This window comes from Stylophora pistillata, chromosome 5 (assembly GCF_964205215.1).
Source record: "Stylophora pistillata chromosome 5, jaStyPist1.2, whole genome shotgun sequence".
Taxonomy (NCBI): Eukaryota; Metazoa; Cnidaria; class Anthozoa; order Scleractinia; family Pocilloporidae; genus Stylophora; species Stylophora pistillata.
In genome coordinates, this window is record NC_142523.1 from 18507430 (window position 1) to 18534062 (window position 26633).

The window sequence follows — 26633 nt, forward strand, 5'->3', positions numbered from 1 at the left end:
TTTCTCTTCATTGAAAAATTTATTATCACCTCAACTATTACTTCCCTTTTAATCATACCTTTACAACTCCATTTCTGAAGAATGTCCTTAATTAAGTAGGTTACTATATACTTTTTATACTTTATAAGCGAAATTCATAAAACATTACACTTAAACTGTTTTACCTATAATTGTTTTACAGTTCATTTTAAAGGGCTTTAACTTCATCACATTTAGTAATTTTCTGATGGACGCACGGCAATTTTTTTTACTAACATGCAAAACCCGAGGAGCAAGCATGGAAAGAATACCATAGTGAAGTCAATTAGCACATTCCAAAGGCTCAGCAAATTTCTTGTGCAAGACCGAGTAGGTGGAAAATTTTAACAACACAACGTAACCATGCTCACACTAAAGAAATTTGTACCAATTTAGCGAGGGTAACTATAAGCTGAGCCTCAACCTTCTTATCTCACCGCATGCAATGCATATATCAGTTGTGATCCAAAAGAAAAGTATTCTAAATTAAAGGTGGTGGTAAAATAGCTCCATCCATCTTCTTCTGTAGTAACCTTATGGTCGAAAAAGCTAACCCGCGAGACAATTACCGAACGAAAAACAAGTTACAATGTTAAATACTACATATCATCTTTGCACAGGTCAGACTACTTTCTACCAAACAGAATGAACACCAATTACATTTACATGAAAGTGTTCTCTAAACTTAAATTTACAAATGTCTCTTTTCCCGAACTAAATCGTTTTTAGCAAAACTTTTCATTGTAGAAGCAGTGCAGGGCCATAAAGTTCTCAGCTATAATGGAATTACCCTCTCTGTGCTCCATTCTCAATCTGAGTTGGGCGTTTATTTTTCCACCAGGTTACTATGGCCATCACGATGATACGGGAAAACCCTATAAATAGGTACGCAAATGCTGTAAAACAGAGAAAGTATCACGTATTAAATTTTCACTATCACTCGCCATATATCACTAAATATATTTCAGTGAGCATAAATGGCTTTAGGTGAATAACAGTACAGCCCATTCATACAGAAACGGCTGTTTCTGCCTTAGGATTTTAACAGATGAGTTCCGATGGATATTCATGAAAAATTATCTAATTTAATCAAAATAAAAAAAAAAGTAATTGCCGCTAAAAGATTCTTCATCGTTTGGGCAAATGATTTCAGAGAATGAAATCAATTCGCAATTACCAAAGAAATTCTTTAAAGTAATTGACAAGCACAAGCTTTTCCATAGAATATGCACACTCATGACACGGTGATTATCCTGTTGATTATCCGGTAGTGCAGCGCAGGCGTCTTAGTAGGGCGAGTTAACATTAAGAAGCGCGCAATTGTTTATTCAGAAAGCCATGTTTGATTTGGAGTTAAAGTTGAGGGTAGGGGGTGGGGCGAAAAGACAACAATGACCTCGGGTACGCGCAACATTCATTCCCCCACCCACCTTATGTTTTCATTGTCGCTCACCCCCTTGATACAAATGTCTTTCTCTTCCCAGCCTTCCGCTTCCATTAAAATCAAAGGTGACTGCCATAATTTTTGCAAAGAAAATACTAAGCACTTGCTCGACAAAATTACGCCTGCTCTGCAGGCTAATTATTTTGTGGGACACAGTATAATCTTGGTTAATCATAGTGTCAAACGATACGTAGAAATGATATGTTTAGTTCCTAAACCCCATCAAAATATTGTTGCTATTACATTGCATGAAGCAATGTTTATCAGAAAACCAGAAAAAGCTTGCATCAGTGGTTTGTTCCAATCACTCATTCTCCAAAGTGCTTGTCCAGACTTTACTCCCTGTCATGTTAATAAATATTGTCTTCTCCTGCGAGTTTATGCTTACTGCCCATTACATTCTCTACCACTGAACTACAGTAAAATCCTGGCAAGATGCATACAGGGCATTTACTGTTTGTATGGAAGTGTGCTATTACAGAAAGTAAGATAAATCCATTGTACAATTAAAAGATAAATCCATTGGACAATTAAAAGATTCTTTTTTGTATTGTTTTCACCGATGCTTTAACACAGGATGTCATGGACAAAAAATTCACCAAGAACTCAAAGGAAATGATTGCGCATAAAGTACCTTTCATAGCAAGCCCTGACGATCCCATCTTATGTACAAGTGCGCTATGCGATGAAGGTGCAAATGTAGACCCTGTACCAAAAACATGGTAGACCAAGAGAGAAAGTGTGGGAATGGTTTGTTATGACTTAATGTTTCAACACTTTACGACTGAAGGCCTACATGTTACCTACATGTAACTACATCCTTGTAACAGCTGAACATTTCTTCATACATACATAAAACTTTATTTCATCTCGAATTAAGAGTGGCCAAAGGTAGGCTAGTATCTCCGAGAAAAAAAAAAAGAAAAAAATTTTAATCCTAGAATAAAATGAATTACTATTAACATTAACTAGAAATAATATGAGAATATTATTATTATTATTATTAGCTAATCATATAATAAAATTATTTCCATAAGGTCGTGGTAGCAGCAAGTATGATAAATATTGTAAGAAATAGACAACTTTTTTGAGAGACATGTTTCGGCATGCTTACGCCATCTTCAATCAATGAGTAACAGAACGTAAGTAATTATATAACAGACAAGTAGATGAATAAAATATTTACAGTATGATGTAATACAAAAGCGGGTACTAATTACAACGTGACACCAAACATCAAAGGTGTGAACTAAAACGCTAGAAAAGTGTTATAATGCTGTAATTGTTTGTTAAGTTCAGGTTTGATCTTATTTATATGAAAAGCTTCTTTGACTTTTAAATCAATTGAGTTGTTAGCAGAATCCAGAATACTAAAGCATAGTTAGTAGAGGGGACTGGTTAGGAAACGCGGCAAACTTCAGTCGGATAGGTTTTTGTTCGATTTTATCGAGGTCACGTGACAATGACCCCGCACACATAAATCCAAAATGGCACCGCGGGCTTGTTTCGACAGTCACGTAGCGTTTAAGTTTTTGGATTTTCTCCATGATCGAGCGACATCTTACCTTCAGAATATAGCTAAAAACATTAATCAAGTCAGTGGACATACTGCCAGGTGAAAATTGTTCAGTGTTTGGCTGTGGAACGTGTAGGAGAAGTAAAGGAATTGGAATCTGGAAGCTACCGGCGCCGCGAAACGCGGCGCCGGTAGCTTCAATAGGTAAAGCTTAGGTAAAGCTTTCAATACTGAAAGCTTTACCAGCTTTCAGTATTGAAGCTGTTTGTTCAGTCTGTGCTGTGGAATTATATACATTGTTCACCTTGCTATAAAGCTTGTGCAGAAAATATCCTCCAATATCTTGTAACCCTGCCATTTCTCTATCACACAGTTTACTACGGATATTGGGATTTGGTGATTCATCTTTCTGTTTGCTGTGAGCTATCAAACAATCAGCCACTTTGGTACTAAGCAATGTTGCCGCATTACTTGACAACCCCACAAAAATCTTTGTTGAATTGAGGCCTATTCTTGAATAGTGCTTCGAGTAGAATTGTTCTGCATTTCCAGTTTTAACCTAACGCATATACATGGATTCTACTTCTGAGAAGCCCATATTTTATTCATCCCAGTTGGTATATCTTCGTAGCTCTTCTTTTATGCTTTGAGGGTAGATTTTTCTTTCAATTATTTTATCTCGTGCTTCGATTGATAACGCTTCGAAGTCTTCAGAAGTGAATTTGGCTTCTTGAGTCGGTTGATTTCCCCGCGCTTGTTCCTCCTTATGCTTTATTGTCTTATGTCTTTTTAATCCAGCCTTAGTCTTGCATTTATTTTGACACAAGTAGCAAACAATTCCCTCTTCGTATTGAACCTAAAAATCGAAAGACTTTCAGTAAAAAAATATGTTGTTGTACTATGACCGATGCCGTTGCTAAAGGCATCAATAACTACAAAGTTTTTGGGCGAAAATAACGTTCTAAAGGCTTCTAAAAGACTTACAGAGTCAGCTGCTTCGACAAAGTGCTCTTGTATTCTTCCTCGTTCTCCAAAGTTTCCAATATGGCATCAAAATCGTCGCCGAAGAAAAATAAGTTGTTCATGTCCTCCATGTTGTTTTGGTTCTGTGCAGGGTTATTGATCACGTGACGTTCAAGCGAAGCTCAGGGGACAGACAATAGGCCGGCCCTTTGAAGTTTGCCGCGTTTCCTAACCATTCCCCTCTACTAACTATGACTAAAGCAAGAAAGGGAGTATTTGTTCTCACAAGAAGGAGATGTGTTGAAATGCTTAAAAATATGCGAGTTTTTTAACTCCAACAACTCACTAAGCGCTTTTGTAAATCGGACCTAAATATCAAACTAGTTTTCACTTCTTTTAAAATTAAAAACATGTTCAGTGTTAAATATCGTACTCCTGATGCTCTAAAATCCATGGTAGTTTATCGATTTTCTTGTGCGGGATGTAATTCCCGTTATATTGGCGAAACTAGTCGCCACTTCTCTACTAGGATAAAGGAGCACACGGAAAGCGATAAAAACTCGTATATTTTTAAGCATTTCAACACATCTCCTTCTTGTAAGAACAAATACTCCCTTTCTTGCTTTAGTATTCTGGAATCTCCAAACAACTCAATTGATTTAAAAGTCAAAGAAGCTTTTTATATAAATAAGATCAAACCTGAACTTAACAAACAATTACAGCATTATAACACTTTTCTAGCGTTTTAGTTCACACCTTTGATGTTTGGTGTCACGTTGTAATTAGTACCCGCTTTTGTATTACATCATACTGTAAATATTTTATTCGTTTACTTATCTGTTATATAACTACTTACGTTCTGTTGCTCATTCATTAAAGATGGCATAAGCATGCCGAAACATGTCTCTCAAAAAAGTTGTCTATTTCTTACAATAACAAAATGATGTTGACGAGATTATGTTTGAGTAATTCACTTTAAATCCTAGTTTGCATTAAGAGGGAAACATCCCACATATATTTTCTGTGGAAATGGAGAAAGATGAAGTTAACTTTCAGGAAAAAAACACGACAGGATGTTGCAAGAAAGAAACGTTTAGATCAGTCCGGGAAAACCACCTCCTGGACAGGCATCTTTATAAGAATATCACTGCTTCCTCTTTCGGTCGGCCCAAAACAATGTCAATGATTTGTCATCAAACTGAGAATAATCCCCATATTTCAGCACTCACGGGCATCAAACGCAGGGCTGATTTTGATTCCAAAAACGACTCTCCAACGTCCATCGTTTAATCATGATAACAAATCTTTGGTCTTTGGTGTTCACAAATTTCGTCAATAAAATGCATAAACATTATTGAAGCAGTCTGATTGTTTGTATGCAGGCTTTTGATACAGCTTTCAGACGAATCTGTCTTAAATCATTGTACAAACCAGCTTCTTATGAAACTTTTAGGGTAGATTTGCCCAGTTTAAAAATGTACGTCTTTACTTTGGCGCATGTCCTGATTGATGTTTCAAGCACCAGTACTACACCAGATGTTTCATCCTCTGTATTAGAATACTTTTCTTTCTAAGAAATCTTAAAATAGGTATCATATCACTATTCACCTCGCTTTCAAAAGCTAATTGTTAAAAGAATACTTTGAGGTTACATGCTTCTGATGCTACTGAAACCCTCAATGCCTTCAAGTATCAATTACAAAAGACTGAACCTCTTATACATGAATTTAACACATTACCTAAATTTGTTGTTTGATTATCCTCAGGTTGCACAGTAATACCTTTTGTCTCATGAGGGAGCACTGGTCCTGTCGGTATTTGAACATGTAAGTGACCGTCAAGGGGATCTGTTGTTGTACCATAGATCATCAAAATCCAGTCAAACAGGATGCCTTGGAAAGAATAAAACAATAGTAATAATGATTGTGTAGAAAGAAACAACAGAAAACGCAGATATCTTCGGCTTATAAGAATCAAGTACCTGTCGCAGAACAAAAAATAATAAAATTCATACCCAACAAAAGGGAAAGCTACAATTCATTTCCTCATTTTCTACTACTTTCAGATAGCACTTTGTAAACGCAGAACGCATGACCTTTGTATTCAAAGAGATCAATGTAATAAAGCTGGTCACTTCAGTGTTTCATCTACAGTACCCGTTTCCTCTACTTAAGGAGGCTGGATATAGTTTTTCACTTTTCTGATGCAAGATATCTAAACTAAAATTACGAGGCTTAACTTTAACGAATCGCGATCACATTTTCCCCTGAAATAAAGATATAATTGAAGAATCAGTTTATAAATATATTGAAAAATTCGTTGCCATTGCAACGGTGCTGGGTTGCAATGCTGGGTCCAAAATTAGACTTGACTTGAATTTTCTCAAAAACTGGACGGTGAATTTATTTTAGATTTTGCATGCGTCCTTTGACTGCCTTGGTCTACTTGACTGTTAAGTTTAAAAAAATTCTGTCAGAAAGTTTAAGGAAAAGAGGCCCTTTTTAGAATTCATCGTTAACTTTTTTACCCTCTGACAGAATTTTTTCGAATTTTTGTAAAACACGCACAGAGCCGTTCAAAGTTAACGTGCAAAAAATAAAAAAAATTCACCGAGGGGAAACGAAAATACGTCAGTCTAAAGTTTCAAATTTCCGAAAATTTCGACTCGACAAGATGGGCAATTGCGCATGCGCAACATTTATGTCACACCACGACACTTGCCACGGACGCCAAGAGGTTTTGGACGTCTTATTCGCCGAACGTCCTTCGCGCTCTTCTATAGAGCTTTATTTTGCTAAGAGAGGTTTACCCTCTGGGTGGATTGCGCATGGAAATGGCTGCTGCTCTATTTGCCCTCAAAGTGCTGGATTATTTTGTGCAAAGTGTCAGGATGTTGTGTTCCTCGTGGAGCTGATCGACGCGACGTGGTTGGCGATTTGCTAAGAATGGCGACCGGTGCTTCCTTCCCACCGTTGTTGTAAAGATCTTTCAAGTCATCGTAACACAGGCCGCTTTCTGCAATTTTCTGAATGATTTTTTCTTTGACGAGGAGCCCGTTATCGCCCTGTGAATAGAGCTTGTCTTTGAAAGTTTGCATGCGTTCGTGGCGTCCGTCAAGAATTTCCATGTCTTCGAAAGCGAAGGAGGTTGACTTCACATTGCTGTTGTTTACAATGTCAGCGCTCGTTAGCTGAAACGGGGATTGAAAGAGGATACAGTGGAGGGCAGGTATATTCCAAAGCATCTTGTGCGTTGAAATCTTCATAAAAACAGCTTGCTTTTATACGGTTTTCCGTCAGGATTGAGAAGAGCGTTACCACCTATGGCGAGTGTTTTGATGAGTGGAAGGCTATCGGCGAAAAACACGTTCTTCAACGATAATGTTTCTTTATTTGAATTTCCAGCACATCGTAGGAGTGTAGGAGTGTCGAACACAGAGGAATTATGGCCAATTAAAACGGTGTGACAATGCGTACTGCTGGAAAGGAAAGTGGTAAAAGATTGAAGACATTCGCTTAGGAGTGTACTGGGACTTTCTCTTTGAGCAATGTTCTCTCACCATTCACAGTTTTGACAGTGACTTGTTGACACGAGAAGCGTAGCTGCAGATATTGCATGTAGGTAGCACCTATTTAGTGTTCCAGAAACCAGCCACGGTATGGGAAAGCTCCGACGGTCGCGATCGTGTTTGCGGCCGGATTCACGCGTATTTTGGTCACTTGAGAGTGTTGTAGCTTTCCGTTTTTGAAACACACTACTAATAAAGTTAGAAGAAAGTGTAGGCAGCCTACCTATAGGCGTAAAACTTAGGCAGATAAAAAAATAATTTTGGCCTAAGCGCGGCGGCCATGTTTGTTTGTTTGGTTGTTGTTTTTTTTTTTGCAACCTTTTAAAAGTCCCGGATCAATTTGAACCCAGTCTGCGCGCGCCAAAGAGGCTATATCCAGCATCCTTAATACATAACTGAGATACTACGAGCACCCTGATTGGTCAAAAACTTATTGTTTATTACACCCATAAACCCATGGTTATTTTATAAACCCTGTGGATTATTAGACCGGTAAACTGATAGATAGTGCAATCTCCTGCCTAGGATCTCATGGGGACTGTTACTACGCCTTCTCAGACAATTTAGAGAAAATAAAAAAAAAAGAACCATATGTTCTGAGTTGAGGCTTCGTATCTGTTCTTGGGAACCTCTTTCGGTCTTCAGCCAGTACTGTTCCTCTGATTCACTGCTTCCTTTAGCTGTCATTCAGCCAAAGCCTCTTTAACGCAGTCAATTATCAAAGTTTCCAATTAGAGGCTTTTAGTGGTTTTTACGATTTTTTCTTTTCCAGTATTTCATTGTTAGTTGGCAAGTGATCCATGTCAAAAAAGTAGGGTGCCACCTGGAAAAATTGTCCTACATGCGCTACTTTAAGAGAAACCATGAAAAATAAAACGTAAATTAATATCTTGGTAGAAGTGAAAACCTCACATCAACACGTAGGCCAACCTTATGGATTCCTTTTCGCTATCCAATTTTTACACGCAAATGTTTCAAACTAATTTGCGCAATGAAAAGAAGTGCTGGTTTGTTATGGGACTCGTGTTACAGTATCATATGGTATACTCAAAGTTATTATTAATCAGCCTTGAACCCCTGGCCATAAAATTGTTGCTCTACTGCTAATATTGAAAAAGAACTCAACTGTACTTAACTGCTATTAACAAATAGCAACGCAAGGAGAATAAGAGAATTCAGAGCATTTCACGCAACAACTCGTTCATCTCTAGCAGCTGCAATTTCTCTCTTTGCGCTGGAACTACAACATGTCCCACAATACCTGGGAAATGTACAAGCAATGCAGACTTACATTTCCGTCTGATATTGGGAATGCTCTCAGGAAACCTGACATTCCACTGGAAATTGCATCGAATGCTAATCTAAACTCCATTGTCATCTGGGTCAGAGCCGATAAAAGGTTTCATCGATAAGTGAAAGATTACTTCATTTCCCTTCAAAATGAATTTCTGCCAATGCAGATAATGTACCAAGGAAAAACCAACACCTTCCAACAAGAATTTCCAGTTTTCCGATTTCTTTCCAGGGGTGAAGAACTCTTTTAACCATATTTAGAACAGAAGAGAAAAGAATTAAACCTGCAGGAAACTCATAGAGTGTTCTGGTAAATTTTTTAGGTATTAGTCAACAGACAAATTAAGGACAGAGAAGGCCCCTCTGCATGACAATATAAAGATTACTCAAATCTGAATCTCATGGTAAACAGGGAACCAAAGCAAATCATGAAGGATCACTTAACTGACCGGTAGGCCAATGAAATTCAAACTCAAACGCTGTTCGGGAATTACTAATGATGAGACCGAAATTGGTTTGAGGCTACTATGAGAATGTGTATAATTTTGCAGATAAGCATGTAAGAATATACATCTCTGTATCATCAACACGTAGAAGCTACATGTAGTTTGCTGTTTTTCCATTGTTCATGGGTAATTGTTAAAGCCAACCTTCCTGATACATTGTTGCATATGTAACTGCGTACTTCGAATATAAAACAGGGGTTAGCCTTTTTTTGTTGAAATCTTCTATCAAAGTAGCTATTTCTCTGTTCAAAAGAACTACATTTGTCTCAACGGCTTGGGAATGCGTTCAAATAAATTTCCTCTCAGTGTATCATATTTCAGCAGAATCCACGAGGACTCCTGTTGAGAAACAGTTGTTATTAACATTTGTTATTTCAAGAGTATATTCGTTATAAGTATTAAAGCAATATATAGTTTTCAATGATTTCTTTTGAAGTAACACAATTTATCTGAAAGGCACCCTATTTGTTGACAGTAAAATTAGGTTGCGCGTTTGAAAAAATTGTTGCACTTTTCTTCCACTGCAAACTTTATTGACAGACTTCCCATTGAACAAGATATGTACAATAACATTCCATAACTATGTGTTATCACACATGAAACAAAGAGCTGCTTTTTTATAATTGTTCCATATACCACGTTTCTCAAAAGCTCTCACTGTTCAGACAAAACGAAAAGTTAGGCATGCATCCAAAAGACTGTTTCTATATTTGGAATGGAAAGGTGACGTTCACACTCTTGAACCTTTCAAGCGTGTTAACCCAAATTATATATGGCTAAGCCCTCACTAACATGGAATAAAGAACAAGTTAATACGGGAGGGTTAAAAGGCAAAAAGAGATGACAGCCTGGAGCAGTTGGAAAAGAAGACTGACAAGCACAAAATTCGATGGGTAATTTTTTCGCCCTATAAGCAATTATTCTTGAATACTCTGATCTATATCGTTTTTCGGTATTATCCCCAGGGTTCAAATAACAGCCGGCTGCCTGTTTCGTTTCCTTACACATCTCAATTTTGTTACGCTACAAATAGATGGGTGAAGGGAAGGTCAGTTCAAACACATGAATTACTTTTTTTAAGTCCTAGCTTTTATCCTCATCGCTTCACACAATTAAGAACCCATGAGGCCCTGTGTTAATAGATTAAACGCCACACCTCTAACAGACACCCTACATAAATAGGTATTTTGAAAGACGTAAAACCCGCTGCCGAATGAAGTCTGTCTGTGCTTTTGGCCTTTTGAAGATCATAAGATGAAGATCGTAGTCAGCCCATAAAAGAAAACGTTCACGGACTACACTTAAGCCTTCAGTTTGAAGTGGCCAGCAGTTTAATGTTAAATTCAAGACGGCGGTCAATTCGTGGACAATGTATCGAACTGTGACAATAATACAGCTGGCAAGATCAAAATACATTAAGAACAACTAAACGATTTACCATGTTTATAAAGTATTTTATCTGACCGATACATGACTTTTAGGGGTACTCCATGTAGGTACTCCTTAAGGTACTCCATGGAGTAGGGCTCCGCGTTTTGTCATCTCCCTTAACAAACACCAAAAAATTGAGCCGCTCACTATGCTTTGTTATTAGATAGGGAATTACCGCAACGAAACATGTCGATCAGCATAACGATTCTAATGCTGGAATTATTTTAGTAATTTAATTATGTCGAGTGTTGAAAACATGTGCTGAGTGCCCTTCCATTATAGTGTAGTTTTACTTGTGTCAACAGTCATGAATTTTGATTCGCTTGCTTAAATTGAAAAAACGATCAACTTTTCCACAGACCACTCATTCATTTTGTAGATTCCATTTCACGCTTCTAAGGATTCCTCATTTTAAAGATTCTCGCTTTTAAAGATTCCTCATTTTAAAGATTCCCGCTTTTAAAGATTCCCCGTTTTAAAGATTTTCCATTCCCCGTTCCCCATTCTCATATTCCCCGTTCCCTGTTTTAAAGATACCCGCGAAATGAAATTATTCTCGCTGTGAGCAATTTCTTTTCGCCGTGAGCAATTTCTTTTTGCCGTGAGTAATTTCTTTTTGCCTTGAGCAATTTCTTTTCGCCGTGAGCAATTTCTTTTGGCCGTGAGCGATTTCTTTTGGCCGTGAGCGATTTCGTTTGGCCGTGAGCGATTTTCTTTGGGCGGCGAGCGATTTCTTTTCGCCGTGATAGTTGTGGGCCACCGTACAAAACAACCACATTCTTAACAAAATAAAGCTCCTGTATCTCTTACCACATAAACTAATCAGACTAGTTGAAGGAAGAAGCATTTACAATCACTATCCTTTTTTAGATATAAAGAAGACATTATAATGTGTTTTGCAACTAGTAAAATAAGCGCCTAAATATTGAACCACTGCTGTGCGTCATGCACAAGCATCCCCCACCGAGCAAACAGAAAAGCAAATGAAACACCACCAAAACAAATCCTCTTAAAACCCACCGCCCGGTGGCACCTTTTTCTTTTTCTTTTCTTTTTTTTTTTTTTTGCGTTTTTAGGGACCTCAACTTCACCTTATAAAAAGAAAAGAAAAAAACAGTTCGGCCATTATTCAGTCCTCTTGACCTCACCCTTGGTCAATAACATATGATTTGAGTAACTGTGATTTATGAAACAAAACGAAACCAATTTAGAATCTGTAATTTGTAAAATAGAAGTCTGATAATGATTTGCAAAATAGATATCTGTAATTTACAAAATAGTAAATTGTTAATAATCATATTAACAATCACTAGCAAAAGTGAAAAATGAAAAATCTACGTGGTGTTCTTTGCGAAATCTCCACTACATCCATCAATAAATCTATGCATAGGGTCTATGTGAAAGAAGAGTTGCGCCATTGAGCCATAAATAGCAAATGTAATTTGAAATATTAGCAGGCGCTGTAGCTATACTGTATATGAGGTGTAGGCAGCATGCGTTGCCGGTGAATAATTCGAATGGGTGACATGAGACTTGCCTGACCGAAATCATATCTGGAAATGTCGCATCATGTTTCCAGATAAAATATCGCGTTTGCTGGGAAAAATAGAACTAACCCAAGCCCTTTGATTTTCCTGAGGTTTGGCATGTTTACGACTTTTTTTTTTTTTTTTTTTTTACATATTCTTATTTTGCAAATTACAGATTTTCATTTCGTTTTGTTTCATTACAGAAAGCCTCTGAGTTAGACATGACACAAAGTCATGAAATCAAGGCAATGCAATCTTTTGTAATAACTACCTTCACTTTCTTGATCCGGCCGTGAATTCTTCAGCGCAAGTTCCCAAGTTCCCAAGGGGTTTTCACCCCAATGATGCAGAGTCAAAATGGTCCAGTTAGTCAAGTACGTTTCATATGGCGAATTATCTTTGGTACGACTCTGAAGAAGAAGAGAAGTTGACCCCTGTGGAGAGGTGAGGCTCATCTCCAGGTACCCTCTTAAAGTGTAGTTTAGACTTACTCGAACCTGCACATGTTCCAAAAAGTTTATCTGGCTTCCTCTGCATACATGACTGAGGTCAGTCAAAGAGGCAGTAACCTTAAGAGTTCCATTCGAAGGAATCAACCTAGATAAATTGTTGGTTAAAGTTAAATTCTTCACATTTAAAAAACCTAAAATCTGGTAAGACGTGGGCTTGAGGTTTGAGTAGCTTGTGCCCTTGATCAGTTTTAGGTCTTCTCCACATGTTTGGACCAGATTTTCTACTTTCAACAGTACTACATGAGACAGGATCGTGAATATCATTGTTCTGGAAAGAGACAAAACTGGGTAAGGGTGGGGACTTAAGGCCGCGATGGTCTTAATATTAAAAGGTACTCGCTTACAAGAGGAGTGAAAATTTTTTGTAGAAATAGATGTGCCGTAACTGAAGGTTTATCATCGAGACTTAACGCTTTCTCACAAATAAAGTGATCTCAAACTATGAATTGAGTCTCAGATCTGAAGTCCAGCATTTCCTGGCAAGCAGAGATTAAATTCACAATATAATTATATTTAGAAAAATTCATAATGCCACTGCTTGGTTCGGTGGGAACGATACTGTCAGGGTTTTTGGATGAAACTTGGAAGCTGCATGGTAGTTAAGAAAGAAAAGGTCATTTAAGAAGTAGATATTACCACTGGTATTCATGGATCTACATTGTTCAGATGAATATTGACAAGCGGCCTTGTTTGTATTATCATTTCATCCACCCTATATCCATTTACAAACCTATTCACAGAAATTCGAGACACTGTGCAGTTTAGTTGCGGAGGCACTGTCGTCCAGTTAACTGCTAAGGAAACTAAGCCATGAGCATCCATTAGGCCAAATCCCACAGAGTTACTTGCTGCAAATAAAATAAGAATCAATTCTCGACTCCCTCTATAAAATTAGCATACTGGAGTGCCCAATGCATTTTGGTTAGAGTGCTATCAAAACTGACGAAATATCGGACAATTTCCCGCGAAGTTCGTCGTTGAATTCTTTTACCGATGTCTCTTCAGAACCTGGCTCTCCTAAGAGCTTTAGAACGGTTCAGAAAGAGCCAAATGAGCCACCTCCAGATTATACGAACAATGTTGAAGATAAAACACCGCCATCAGATGGTTTTACGGGACAAAACCTAAAGACACGAGGCGGGTACACTTGCTGTGTTCCAGGATGCTACAACAACAACAAGAAAAATAAAGATTTACACTTCTATAGATTTCCCCAAGGTCAAAGTAAAGAAAAACAGCAATTAAGAAAGAAACAGATTCTCTTGGTAAGTCGAAAAAACTTTAAACCGAGCCCTCATCATCGTGTTTGTTCAGCCCATCTTCCTGGTGGCGCTAAAACATACGACAATAATATTCCAAATATTGTACCAAAAACCCCGTCCGACTCAAAGTGCAAGGAATCGTGCAACTTTTCACCTAAATACGGATTTGTCTCGAGCTGGCTGTAAAAGAATTGATCTCGAAATGACTGAACTTCACTTCAATTAAAGCAGTAGTGTTGACTACACCTCAGAAGTAAATGAACATGAAGATTGCAAGGAAAAAAAAAGAATTAAGCTTACGAATAGTGGAATTAGAAAGCAATTAAGGATCTAGACAACAAAGTCTTCAAGAAATCATTTGCAATTGAAAGATTTAAAGATGCTCATCTTTTGAAATTTTATACTGGACTTGGAGACTACAGTCTTTAGAAGTATTTTTGAATCTTTTGGTCCTGTAGTAGAAACTCCGATTTATTATGACTAACACCAACTCAGAGAGACTAACAATCTATGATCAGAGAAAACGGAGAAGAAAAAGGACTCTTGCCGCAGAACAAGAATTTTTTAAGGTTCTTGCAAGGGTAAGATGTGGTTTACTAGAGGAAGATTTAGCATGTAGAGTTGGAATTTCTCCATCCCGTGTTTCTAGAAGCTGTATAACTTGGCATGTTTTGGCCGACTAGCGGCCGAATGAACGAATTGCGAACTGGTATTGATTAGATAGCACATGGCTGTGGTTTAAGAGTAGTTTCGTGTCGGGGACCGTAAATGCTATGCTTGTTGCAGTTTTTTTGTTTTTTCCCTACAGTTACCGGTAATTGCACAGAAAATGTAAGTATCAGGTTTTTCCTTCTACCCCGATCAGTTGTTAATTCAAGTTTTTCTTTTGTTAAATTTTTACCGTAGGCGTAGATAATTCAAGACAACACAAAATATCACAAATGGTGGAAATGTTTGTACTTGGCGGTTGTCGGGTCCGAGGTTGTCAACAATCATGAGATGATCTTTATTGACGCGTTTATATTATTCTACAACTACGCGTCAGAATATCTCTCTGCAAATTGTCCCCGACATGGCATGATTTCTTACACACAAGATTTAGAAGTCATCCAATATGGCCCACAAGGACAGTTGTGAATGAGACAATGACTCAGAGCTTTAAGGATTCCTACCCTCAATCTAGAGTTATAATAGACTGCACCGAACTGTTTATAGAAACGTCAAGCTTTCTAAAATCACAGAGCAAGACCTACTCCAATTACAAACACCACAACACTGCTAAAGGATTAGTAGACATTGCACCATCTGGAATGATTACATTTAGTTCTGATCTATATTCAGGAGGAACAAGTGATAAGGAGGCTACTAAAGATTGTGGAATACTTTCTGTACTTGAAGAGGGGTGACAGCATGATTATGGGGAATAAGGGATTTGACATTGAGGATGTGCTACCAAAGAATGTTTCACTTAATATCCCACCATTTCTTTTGGAGAATGACCATTTGTCATTGGAGGAGGAAACAGAAACGAGATGGATTGCAGCACTACGCATACATGTAAAGTGGGCCATTCGCAGAATCAAATGCTTTAGAATTTGGAAAATGTAATTCCCATTATCAATGGCTGCTGACCTAACAAAATATGGGTAATTTGCACATACTTATGCAATTTTTGCAACCAATCGTTGCAGAAAGTGAGTAGATTTGATTGGTACGTGATACGTACCCTAATGCGGCAATCTGATTAGTGCGAGACAATAACCTAATACGGTAATCTGATTGGTGCGTGATACATACCCAAATGCTGCCATCTGATAGGTGCGAGTAACATACCTTTCTTTACGCTAACAAAGAGTTATTAAAAAAACTCTACAAGGCTAAGGCCTAGTTTATACGTCGCGCTACAGTCGAATTTAATTTAGACGAATTTAATCCAAGGTCCCACAAGCAATTAAATTCGACGATGGCGCGACTACTAAAACGAATTAAATTCGTCCTTGACGTTTTATCCGTCTTGGTAAGACGGATAAAATATCGATAATGCGTCTTCTCTTTTTTAACGTCGCACTAGCGTCGCGTCGAATGAAATGCATACGTTTTCTTTATGTGTTTCAAAATGACACCTCTGACCAGAGGCACTGCATTTGGGAAGAGAATTAAATCCGACGGTATCGATTTCGACGCGTAAAACCACGCCACGATTTACGTCAACGGAACGACGAATTTAATGGAATTAAACTCGTCTGAATTAAATTCGACTGTAGCGCGACGTATAAACTGTGCCTAAGTTTGCTAGGCCTTACGTGAAATGCAGGTTGCAATGTTCTGAACATTGAAATAGAATTTCCTTGTGACCAATATCCATAACAAACTTTTGGTGTGCACATACACCTCTTGTAAGAAAGGAGGTTACGTGAGTATCTTTTTTGTTTTTTATTTTCATACTGTGTGATTCTCTTCCCAAAATTACTCTGAAAAATGTACACATCCTTCTCAAATACTGCTTTCTCATCATTTTCATACTATAATGTTACCTGTCAGATTTGCACCATTTCTCATAAAATCCTTTGCTTTAAGAAACTTGGTATCTGCTTTTGAGCTGTGTATAATGATATGTTGTACATCCCGCCACGTAAGGTTTTTACTAGGTTAAAACAAACAATGCATAAAATTCCTCAAATAATGCGTTAAAAAACTCAGACCGGTAGTCACTTACGGCTACCATTTTCCAGAACTAAAGACCGGTTTCAAGTAATTACTTTGAGTTGTATTTGACTGCTTGTGTAGTGTACCATTGCTCTGATTAGCCTTTGTGCTTTGGGCGAGGTATAAAATTTAATTTCTGAGTTACAAGTAAGGAATTTATAAAAATTTAAGGATGCAGTCAAACCTTCAAAGGCCATTCTTTTTAATTTTTTTTTGTCATGTCAGATTAAGCACTGGTAGCATGTTATCTCTAAAAGGCAAAACTTTGGTGATAAAAGAAGAAACTAATTTGTTTTTTCTTCTTTCAATGAATTAATAAGGTATGAAAACTAAAACAGACTGGCTTGAAAAAAAAATGTATGGGAAATTCTGTTTGACAAAATCGATCTCTGGCAATGGCCAACAACGTAACACATTTTGGTCACACTTTTAAGGGACACTGTCACGGGCTGACCTGCGCAGCAGCATACACTCTCTCCGAGACTTGTCACGCTCGACGGCCATCATGGAAATATCAGTGAGTTGAAGAATTCTGCATATGTTTTGCATTTAAATCAAGTTTATCCAAAGCAAATGCTCATGAAAGTGAATTTCTTTTACTGAGGAACCTTCGGTGATCTTTTGTAAATGTAAAAGTGCTTGTACGACGAAGCGCAAAGAAAATAGTTCTCGTGGGTGCCCGTGCAAAGGGAGAAACGTGCTGTGTAGACGTAGATGTGGAACAAGCAATAAACCTTGCAGAAACAGGGTATGCATATAAAGTTGAAAACACGCATATAAAGTTGTATACATTCACTTCTTTTGTGCCTCGAATGTCCAAAAAGCATACTAAATAATTTGTGTATTCTCTTTCTTCAGGATTCGAACAAGCAGTCGTCATCTGCCTATATTCATGAAAGCCGTAGAGTTCGCCCGAGGCTTACCTGTATTCCAGTTATAATGTGTAGTACAATAAACATCTGCCTCGCAAATGCTACAAATGTCTGTGATATCTGGCATTATTTTATTTTCCTATCAGTAAAATCGCTGTCGCTGAATGACTCATAACCTGCATCAAATTTTTCCTGCAGCCACAACTTAAATGTCTTTTCTTCCACATAAATACGCTTATGGTTCCTCAGCCACGCTTTCTTGTATTCCCCTTTGTCTTCAACCTTTCGTTTCCGCCCTGAGTTAATGCGTTTTCCGCCCTGAGTTAATGCGTTTTCCGCCATGTCCGGATCCTCCGCTAGACGCCATTTTGAATTTGTGAATGCTACTTGAAAAAGTCAAGATGACTTTTTCAAGTTTCGATCGGCCACACGAGCATGCGCAGACCGTGACCGTGTCCCTTTAATACGGAAACTTGTGAAGGTTTACCATATCCTTAAGATGATACAACTCTCACAGCACCAAATTGAAAGGATGTCACTTCAAATGCCTCAGGAATAGAGCACAAAGTATGGTGGGAAAGTCAAAAATGAAATCCTTTTAATGATGTCCGGAACACAAGAGTCAAATGGATAAGTTTACTTGCTCTTTAAGTTCTAAAATGCCCAACATGATTTCAAGCTGGAGCCAATTATCCAAAGGTCTTAAGGCATGAAAAGGTTCACAACTATTTCACCATACAGTAAGAGAAAATGGAATTGACCTAAAAATTAATTCCAGATTTAAAGGCAAGTCAAACTTTGCTTCTGTATGATTAAACTATGGAGATTTTGTTTTGTTTTTGTGTTTTTAACAAACCAAGATTGAAGGAAATTCTTTCTAAAATGCTGATGGAACCCAGCCCCTATTCAATTGCACATGCATGTGCCATTGTTATATCATATACTAATTAAATGAAATCGTAATTGACACCCTACTTTGCCTCGACAGCTAACGCAATCAGTCCTGACGCCATTGCTGCTGCTGCTGAACTACCACTAAAGTGTTCTGTACATTTCCCTTTTTCGTCTGCCGTTATCTGAGGAAGGAGATGAAATCCTTGTTACCCTTAAACTTAAAGAAGCTGCAATTACAGCAGACCTTCAGTGACTCCCAATTACTTCTTTCCCAATGCCTTCTGTTTGTCTCTGTTTCGTTACTTTTCTTTCCTACATTTCCGTGGCTTTGTTTGGTCCCTTGTGGACATGTAATTTTCGAATTGAAACGAAGTAGTTATCTGTAATTTGTGAAACAGAAATCTGTTAATGATTTGTGAGATAAAAAGGAATCTGTAATTTGCGAAGTAGAAATCTGTACTTTGCAAAGTAGAAATGTTTTAATGGTTTGGGAACGAGAATCTCAGCAGAAAACTCCAGAGGCCGGCCAGAATGAATTGGCCAGTTCACTACAAGTGTGGATTGCATACAAAGTCTACCAAATCAAACAACCACTAGTGAAAGTGATAAATGAAAATCTGCGAAGTGTTCTTTGTGAAATCTCCACTACATTCGTGAATAAATCATCGCGTCGCCTATGTGAAAGAAGAGTTGCACCGTAAAGAGCAAATGTAATTGAAAATATTAGCAACACTGTAGCTGAATGAATGTATATAAGGTGTACGCAGTGTACGTTGTCGATGAATAATTCAAATGCGTGACAAGTCATTTTCCTGACCAAATATACACGTAGAAAATGTTGAAACATGTTTCTAGATAAGATATTACGTATGCTGGGGAAAATGGAACGAACTCAAGCTCTTTGATTTTCTTGAGTTTCAACCATGTTCACAATTCTTTTACGGATTTCTATTTCGCAAATTGCACATTTTTATTTCGTTTCGTTTCCCAAATACAATAAGCTAGCCCCCTTTCTGTATTCACCTTCAGACAGATAAAAAAACTTCAATTCAAACATATGTCCATCAACCAAGCAATTAACTATTTGTTTATCGTTTCAAGCCCAGAGTCAAAGTGAACAAGTGAAAGAACCAGTAGTGCACTAAAATGAGACGAACCATCTGGTTTCCCTGCAACTGAACTTACCAGCTTGGCGTTGTCTAAAATGGAAAACAGTGCTTTGCTGAATGTAACAGCTAAAATTCCAGGACATTTTTCGCCATATCCTGGCAATGAGCCATCTTTCTTTACACCTGCTATAGCAATGGTATAGATGCTATTCACGAGACCATTGAAGGCGCAATTGTCCTTATTATATCCTCCATTTCCAGCAGCAAACACAAATATTGAACCAAGTCCTTTTCGACCCTGTATTAAAGCATAACCCCACTATTAAACATCATCTGTACACAAAACTCGACTATAAAGCTACACCTAGCATTTATTGCCGTTAGCTTTCACGTTAAGAGTATGCAAGTGAAGTGCCATATATATTTTTCGTTAACGCAATCGCTAAGGGTAAATGATGTTACTGGGTGGTAGTGATATGTTGTTGGATGTAAAAGATATATCGAGGAAGCCAAAATAATATATCGTTGAGCTGTAGTGATAAATCGTTTGGATTAAATGATATATCACTTAGGGAAAAGGATAATTTGCGAGGTGCTCATCATCGGCGATATATCGCGGCTGTTACAACAATAGCCCTGCGATATACTGCCTGTACATCGTCCCAACTGAAATATCACACAAATATTGCTAACATGTCTCGATTAATGCTCTAATCGGTAATTATCGTCTGCATTACTTTTGCACGGTACTTCTAGAATCCCTCTACTGTCCTACCATTTACTTAACACACAACAAGTAACCTTGTTGTAGTACATTTTAAAATTGAAATTACCTAGAACCTCCTAAATTAAAATTTCAACAATGAGGTCATGATGACCTGAAACACATTTATTACAAATTAAAATTAAATTCATATGCATTTCTTTTCATTATAGACATCATGAGATTTACATACTGAAATGACACGAAATAAATTGTCATTCACAAGCTGGTCGAATGTGACGATACGTTTTCGCAAACAAACTAAACTCTCACGGAAGGCACAACAACAATGGGGGAAACTAGCTTGGTAGAGACGACTCGGCAGCGAGAACGGAAACTCGTCACGATTTCCTCATACACGGCGATCTACTTCAAGCGAGCTTTTACGGACGTCAATGGGGAGACAGCATTTGGTTCTACAGTAACTTTTATTCCAGGTCAGGCCTACAAACGACATGACCTCTAGCGTCGTCAACTTAGTAATCACTAAATGAATTCGAGGATGTAATCAAAAATGTAAGGAACAAAGTTTTACAACGTACTTGCTTAAGTACTATCGAGCGCGTGGTCCTATTGTTACACAAATTTACAATATTAGAATAAGAACACAAAAGAGCGGAAAAGTCTCCTTGAAGTTAAAAAAAGATACTAAAGATGCTTTGTTTCAAATATTAAGAGGTATTTTAGTATTTTGCACATGGTGTTGGTAGTTTTGCATTATTTCTATCAGCAGGGAAATTTATATGGTACACATCTTGATTTATTTATGAGCCTTTAACTTGAATCTGTTAAACAATAAATTAGCATTAAATAAGAATTGAATCTCCAAATGTTTATAACTGAATAAACTTAATGCATCATGGAAAGTCTGTCCATTTGGTATTTTCAGACTCATCGGCTTGTAACAGAAATCTCAGTTGATCACTGTGCTCACTTGTGTGATTTCTGCCACTACCGACTTGTGCGTAAATACAATTTAAACCAAAATTTTGGATACACACAAGTCTCGCATGATCTGTAGAACAAATATAGAAACAAGCTCTTGGCTTTAATTGATACAAAACAGCTTGTAGCTCACAGCACAAATTACCAGAGATAGAATGTAAATTTTGGAACCAGCAAACCGACAAGTAAGAACAGAAGAACCAAACAAAGGTTTGCGAACATGTCAAACGTCGCAATTGTTGAAATTATAACGTGGGCAGAGACAAAAATCAGCTGATAGAAAACAAAATGGACCGTCTAAGTTTTCAAGGTTTCCACACAGTTAGATTGTCATAAGCTTAAGTGGTAATAAAACTCAACCACAGGAAACACTCGTGTAGTATATGTTGCTTCAGAACAAAACAGGAGTAGTGAAAATATAACCAAACTGGTATAACTCTTAAAATGTATACAAATCATGGTTTCAGAGAGAGTGTGATCATGCTGTGCTCCATCGTGGCTAGCTCATCATGGCGATCTTTGGTAAAGCCTCAGAAATTACATCGCCTGTCCTTTGAGTGAACAAATAAGAATTTGCTCTGATATCCTCTCCGATGTGTTAAGTGGAAAGCCACAACAGTCACAGCAGCCGAATTTTACTGACGCTGTCACTTCATGTTCCTGTGAATTTGGCTGTTGTTATTTTATAAACCACAGGGCCTTGAACAGTTTGTTTTTCAATTGCTATGTTAAAAAAGCTTATGGGTTTTCACGAGCCACAGTTTAGTCGGATTTCACAAAACATTTCACTTTCATTTTACTCAGGAAGTAAAGAGAAACAATTTACTATGTCGTGTGTTTCCACTCCTTTTGTGCTCTAGTTGCTTCCTATGTACTTTACAGCAGAACAGAGCATATTCAAGGCTTCTTTACTTGTTAAATGTACAGACTTTTCACGAAGTATTTATTCATTTTTTTTAAACACATATTGTTAATGTTTAGCTTTCATTTACAATTATGATCATTTAGGAACTTTAATTGTCATCTTAATAGAAAGCGCTTAGGCCAGGAAACGAATTTCAGCACTATACAATTATGCAGTTAATAGATACCATTACTATTTGTGATATAGGCAAGTATTGGAGGTCAACTTCTTAAGGTTAATTTTCACGCATTCTCGCTTGATGCACCTCATACACATAAAACACTGCTCGCCCTAAATCTTCACATGTTTTCGCGCTGGTCTAAACGTCCTAACAAAAACTGGGTAACATCCAAAGACATTCTAGGGGTGATATTCCTGAAACTATCAAACTGTTCATGAATCAAACAAGAGAACCCCACCAAGGAAACATCCCATACGTTAAACATTTAGAGCAATACTGTGAAATCATTCAGTCTAGCCCGCTTCAGAAATATTTTGCACAGTAAAAAACATGGTAGCCTCCCTTTGACTCAGAAGAAGGCTTGACTGTATGTTTGTTGTTAGATATTATTTGTTCCTCAAAGCTTACAAGTCTTTTTGGAAAACTGTTGGCATCTGGGAGATCATCTCCACAGACAAACATGCAAGCATCATTTCATGCAAAACAGATGTTATTGTTAACATAAACCCCTTACAGGGAGTGATAAATATTACACAATGAATATCACGGTCAATTTGCAACTGACTCCACAAATTTAAAACAATGATGTCCTACCTTGACTGCACCTTGCTTAAGGGCTTCTTCAGTAACCACACCAGCTTCTCCGATTTCAAACCCACTATCTGAAGGGCCCCAACTATTGGAATATATGTCCACATAATCCGGCTTAAAACTGATGCCCTTTGCTTTTAAGTTATCAGTGAGTGCGTTTTTACCCAAAATCCTAATACCTGGAACATAGAGCAGAAAAAAAAAATAAACTGAAGATTTCACGTTACCAGGGCGTCATCAATGTCTGCATTTCGAGTCTGGTGTTGTTGTATTGTACTGCGGGGTAACCAACTGTGTATGAAGTGGTAATATGTATTTAGTATGTATGTAGCATGTGTAGCAGAAAGTAACAGTCCTTAAATCATACAGCTCACAGCACCTGTGGGCAATACGAGGCTAATCCTGTGTTCTAATTGGCTACCTAAGTGGCTACCTTGGGATTTCCCACATTAATATTGCATAAAACAAATTGCATGGAGCTGACTTCCAAAGTTTCAAATCTTTGGACAATTTCAGCGATGGAGTCAAAAAGTGGGAGAAATAAATAAGTGAATATGCTTATTTTGTTTATCTTAATCCAGTGCTAATATGATTTTTCATTATCTGGACGCATAAAATGAGGCCCCTGAAATATTTTACCAAAATCAATCTTCGCAACAAGTTTCATCAAAACTGTAATTTGGTTACATCAACTAAGATGAAATTGTAAATTGGCCACCGTAACGAATAACGAATAAGGAGCAACGAATAAATTGGTTAACCCATATTCCAACCTCTGGAACACTTTCTCCCGGCCGACTAACACATTAATGGATAGATCCTAGTTCAGCTTAACGATATAGATGAAAGTCATTATAAAACTCACCAGCAATTCTTGCAGAATAAGCTATTCCAATGCCACAGAAAGAATTATTTGCCACTGCTGCAATAATACCTGCACAACTGTTACCATGGCTGGTTAAGAGAAAAATTGTTCACTTTAGATAACAATCAAATAAATATAAACGGCTGTGTATTATCTCTGCTTTTAGATCTTTACCCATCACTAATTGAGCTGGATATTCGTGCTTAATGACTGAAGTTGGCCTTGGATGTGCTAAACCCTCCTGCCCTGAAGACGATAGAGCAAAAAGGCTGGAAGTCTGAGAAAGGAGACAACTCAGGAAACCTTGCAAACATTACTACCACTGGTATCTTAGTTTCCAATGTGACCTCAACTTACTGTAAAAATTAAAAAACAAGCCTCCAAGCAATGATCGATAATCATCTTCCATGCTGAGGATTCGCGAAAGCTTGGAAAATTGTTATTCTGCAGCATTTTGCAATAATGACGCATTTTGAAATATGGTTCTGGCATTTTGTAAAAATTCATGAACCTTGCAATAACTATTGCAGCATTTTGTACTACTGAAGATGACCTACGTATTTTGTAACAAGGGCTCTGACATTTTGCAATGATCCTCCTATTGCAAAATTTGCAAAAACAAAAATTGCAATAATCGTAATTTTGACTCAAAAAAACAGATAAACGAAGAAAAAATGGTATTGGCACGAGTTAGAACGTTGAGGCCAAACTTTCTGGTCTAAGTCAAGCAGGAGTTTGATGGCCTTGACCCAGAAATCATGACTTGACTTCTACTTAAACATAATTAAATTCTCAATGGCTCGCACCACGAGACTTATCACCTTTCTTTCTGTTAAAGGAAGTTTGAGGAGCCCAAAGTGAAGATAATTTTTCTGTTGTAAAAAACAGGAAGAGGGTGGAGAGAAAGAAAAAAAGGGCTCGATACTTTTTGCACACTGTAGGTGACGATACGTATGAGACGATGTTAATTCTCATCTAAAGATAACTTTATTTGTGTAAGTGGCCGAGCTCTCAGGAGAGTTGCTGTGATTCAGTTCTGGAGGAGGAAGGAACTTTCTACCCTCAGACCTTAGGTAAGCCTCACGCGATATTTCAATGCAAGGAAAGAAGTCGAATGTTTCTGGAATTGTTTCGAGAAAATTCAAAGAAACCAATTCGGCAGGTTACAAAAACCTACAGCACGGATCAGAGGACAGTTATAAAGGACTTAACGAAGGAAGGGACAAGGAAAGTCCCGTCAAGCAATGTTAAACATGGTGGTCACAACCCACTACTTACAAAACAAAGGTGTACCACAGCCTGTCAGAACATAAAAATCTCAACACCATATTCCTTTGATTGACTTAAGCAGCCACTCGGGTTTACCGGGAAGACCTAGAAGTACATTCTTTCTGTCATGGATGCGTTTACTTATTATCTATGGCTCGCGCATATGACGAAGATGTCAAGTTAGAGTGTAGCTCGGGAACTAAACAAAATATACGAAAACCATGGACTGCCAGATCGTACTCGGAGTGACCAACGCCTGGAATTTCGTGGGCGGGTGCAAAGTCTTTGCATGAAGTACAAAATACAAAGAGTTTGAAGAAAACCTTACCACCCTTAATCCCAAGGTAAAGTTGAATGTTCACACTGGCAATTGATTAAGGTGTAAGCTGGTCAAAAAACTTCCAAAGTACAGTTGAATCCTTAACGTAAAATTTCTGCTAAGTCGAATTACGACTGTTCAAAAGACTACAATCCGTAAAACAACCAGAAACTACGTTAGATTAAGCACCGCGAAAACGGCGAACACTGAACGTCAGCTAGACGTTTGTCGTTTGCCGTTCCGTTCGCGATGTTCGTCTGTTTAAGCTTCCCGACGACACGGCAGAACTGGGAACTAGGTCATCATTCACTGCGACTCGAAATAATGGATACAAAGAAGTAATGTATTTTGTGCTTGAATTTCAACTCAATTAGCTTTACAAGCAGTTCATATAGAAGTAAGATGATAAACGAAGCTTAGCTATAAAAGCAAGCGATCAAAATGTAGAAATAGTCGGTAAAAACGGGCTGCAAATACTCGCGTTTTCGCGTTCCCTACAAACGGGAAAAATGTCCTCCTCGAGTAGAAACGGCAAACGTGGGAAATGTCAGGTCACGTGACCCTCTACGCCGTTCGCGGGAAAAAAATACGTGGTGCTTAATCTCTCTACTATCATAACACCGATTCGAAAAATGGCGGACAGCTCGGCTCGCGCGGATGGACTGGTGGTGAAAATAATCGAAAACGAGGCTAGTCAGTATACATACCATCAACAACAACAACAACAACAACATTTTTTTTATTTATAATCACAATTTAACTTATGAATTAAGACTACCTGCAATATAGCGAAGCTAATCGAGGCATCAACATCGAGTCTGTCCATATAGGATCATATAGAGCTTTTTCATCATGCCAACGTACTGCTGTGTGCCGAAATGCACGCAAACTGGCTATTTAGATGTCAACGGAAGGCTTGTTTCTTTCTACAACTTTCCAAAGGACCTGATCTTGCGTAAATATAATAATATAATATTTATTGATTTGTATTGCGCAAATATCAATCCAAAGAAAAAAATTTTCATCTGCGCATTGCATTGACCCAACAAAATCTTAAAATCCTAAACATATTCCAATTAACAAAAAATCTTATTTACAATAACTAATCAATCTTTAAAGTCCTACTTACAAATCCTTCTTTATGAAAAGAATAAAAACAATAAATTAGCTGGG

The 26633-nt window shown here is 37.7% G+C and overlaps 1 protein-coding gene and 1 long non-coding RNA gene across 9 annotated transcripts in view; both read right to left on the minus strand.

The window, feature by feature from the left end:
• LOC111331019 (furin-like) overlaps window positions 1-26633 on the minus strand; it is an 85154-nt gene continuing 58521 nt past the window's right edge. For 3 of the 8 annotated variants that reach the window (XM_088762243.1, XM_088762241.1, XM_088762244.1), the window contains 10 exons: window positions 23873-23961; window positions 23011-23186; window positions 19700-19921; window positions 18596-18696; window positions 16577-16686; window positions 13511-13628; window positions 12540-12865; window positions 5681-5833; window positions 2097-2168; window positions 1-914 (listed from right to left, as the gene is read on the minus strand). In XM_088762243.1, coding sequence (XP_088618369.1) covers window positions 805-914; window positions 2097-2168; window positions 5681-5833; window positions 12540-12865; window positions 13511-13628; window positions 16577-16686; window positions 18596-18696; window positions 19700-19921; window positions 23011-23186; window positions 23873-23961 — 1477 coding nt within the window. In that variant the 3' untranslated portion in view covers window positions 1-804. Of the gene's footprint in view, window positions 915-1748; window positions 1890-2096; window positions 2169-5680; window positions 5834-12539; window positions 12866-13510; window positions 13629-16576; window positions 16687-18595; window positions 18697-19699; window positions 19922-23010; window positions 23187-23872; window positions 23962-26633 lie in introns of those variants that run through there. The other 5 variants (XR_016002144.1, XR_016002143.1, XM_088762242.1 and 2 more) reach the window with 5 other exon arrangements.
• On the minus strand, window positions 2175-5674 carry LOC148730651 (uncharacterized). The gene is made up of 2 exons (XR_016002147.1): window positions 3963-5674; window positions 2175-3834 (listed from the first exon to the last, which is right to left on the minus strand). It is a non-coding gene; the product is annotated as an uncharacterized LOC148730651 (long non-coding RNA).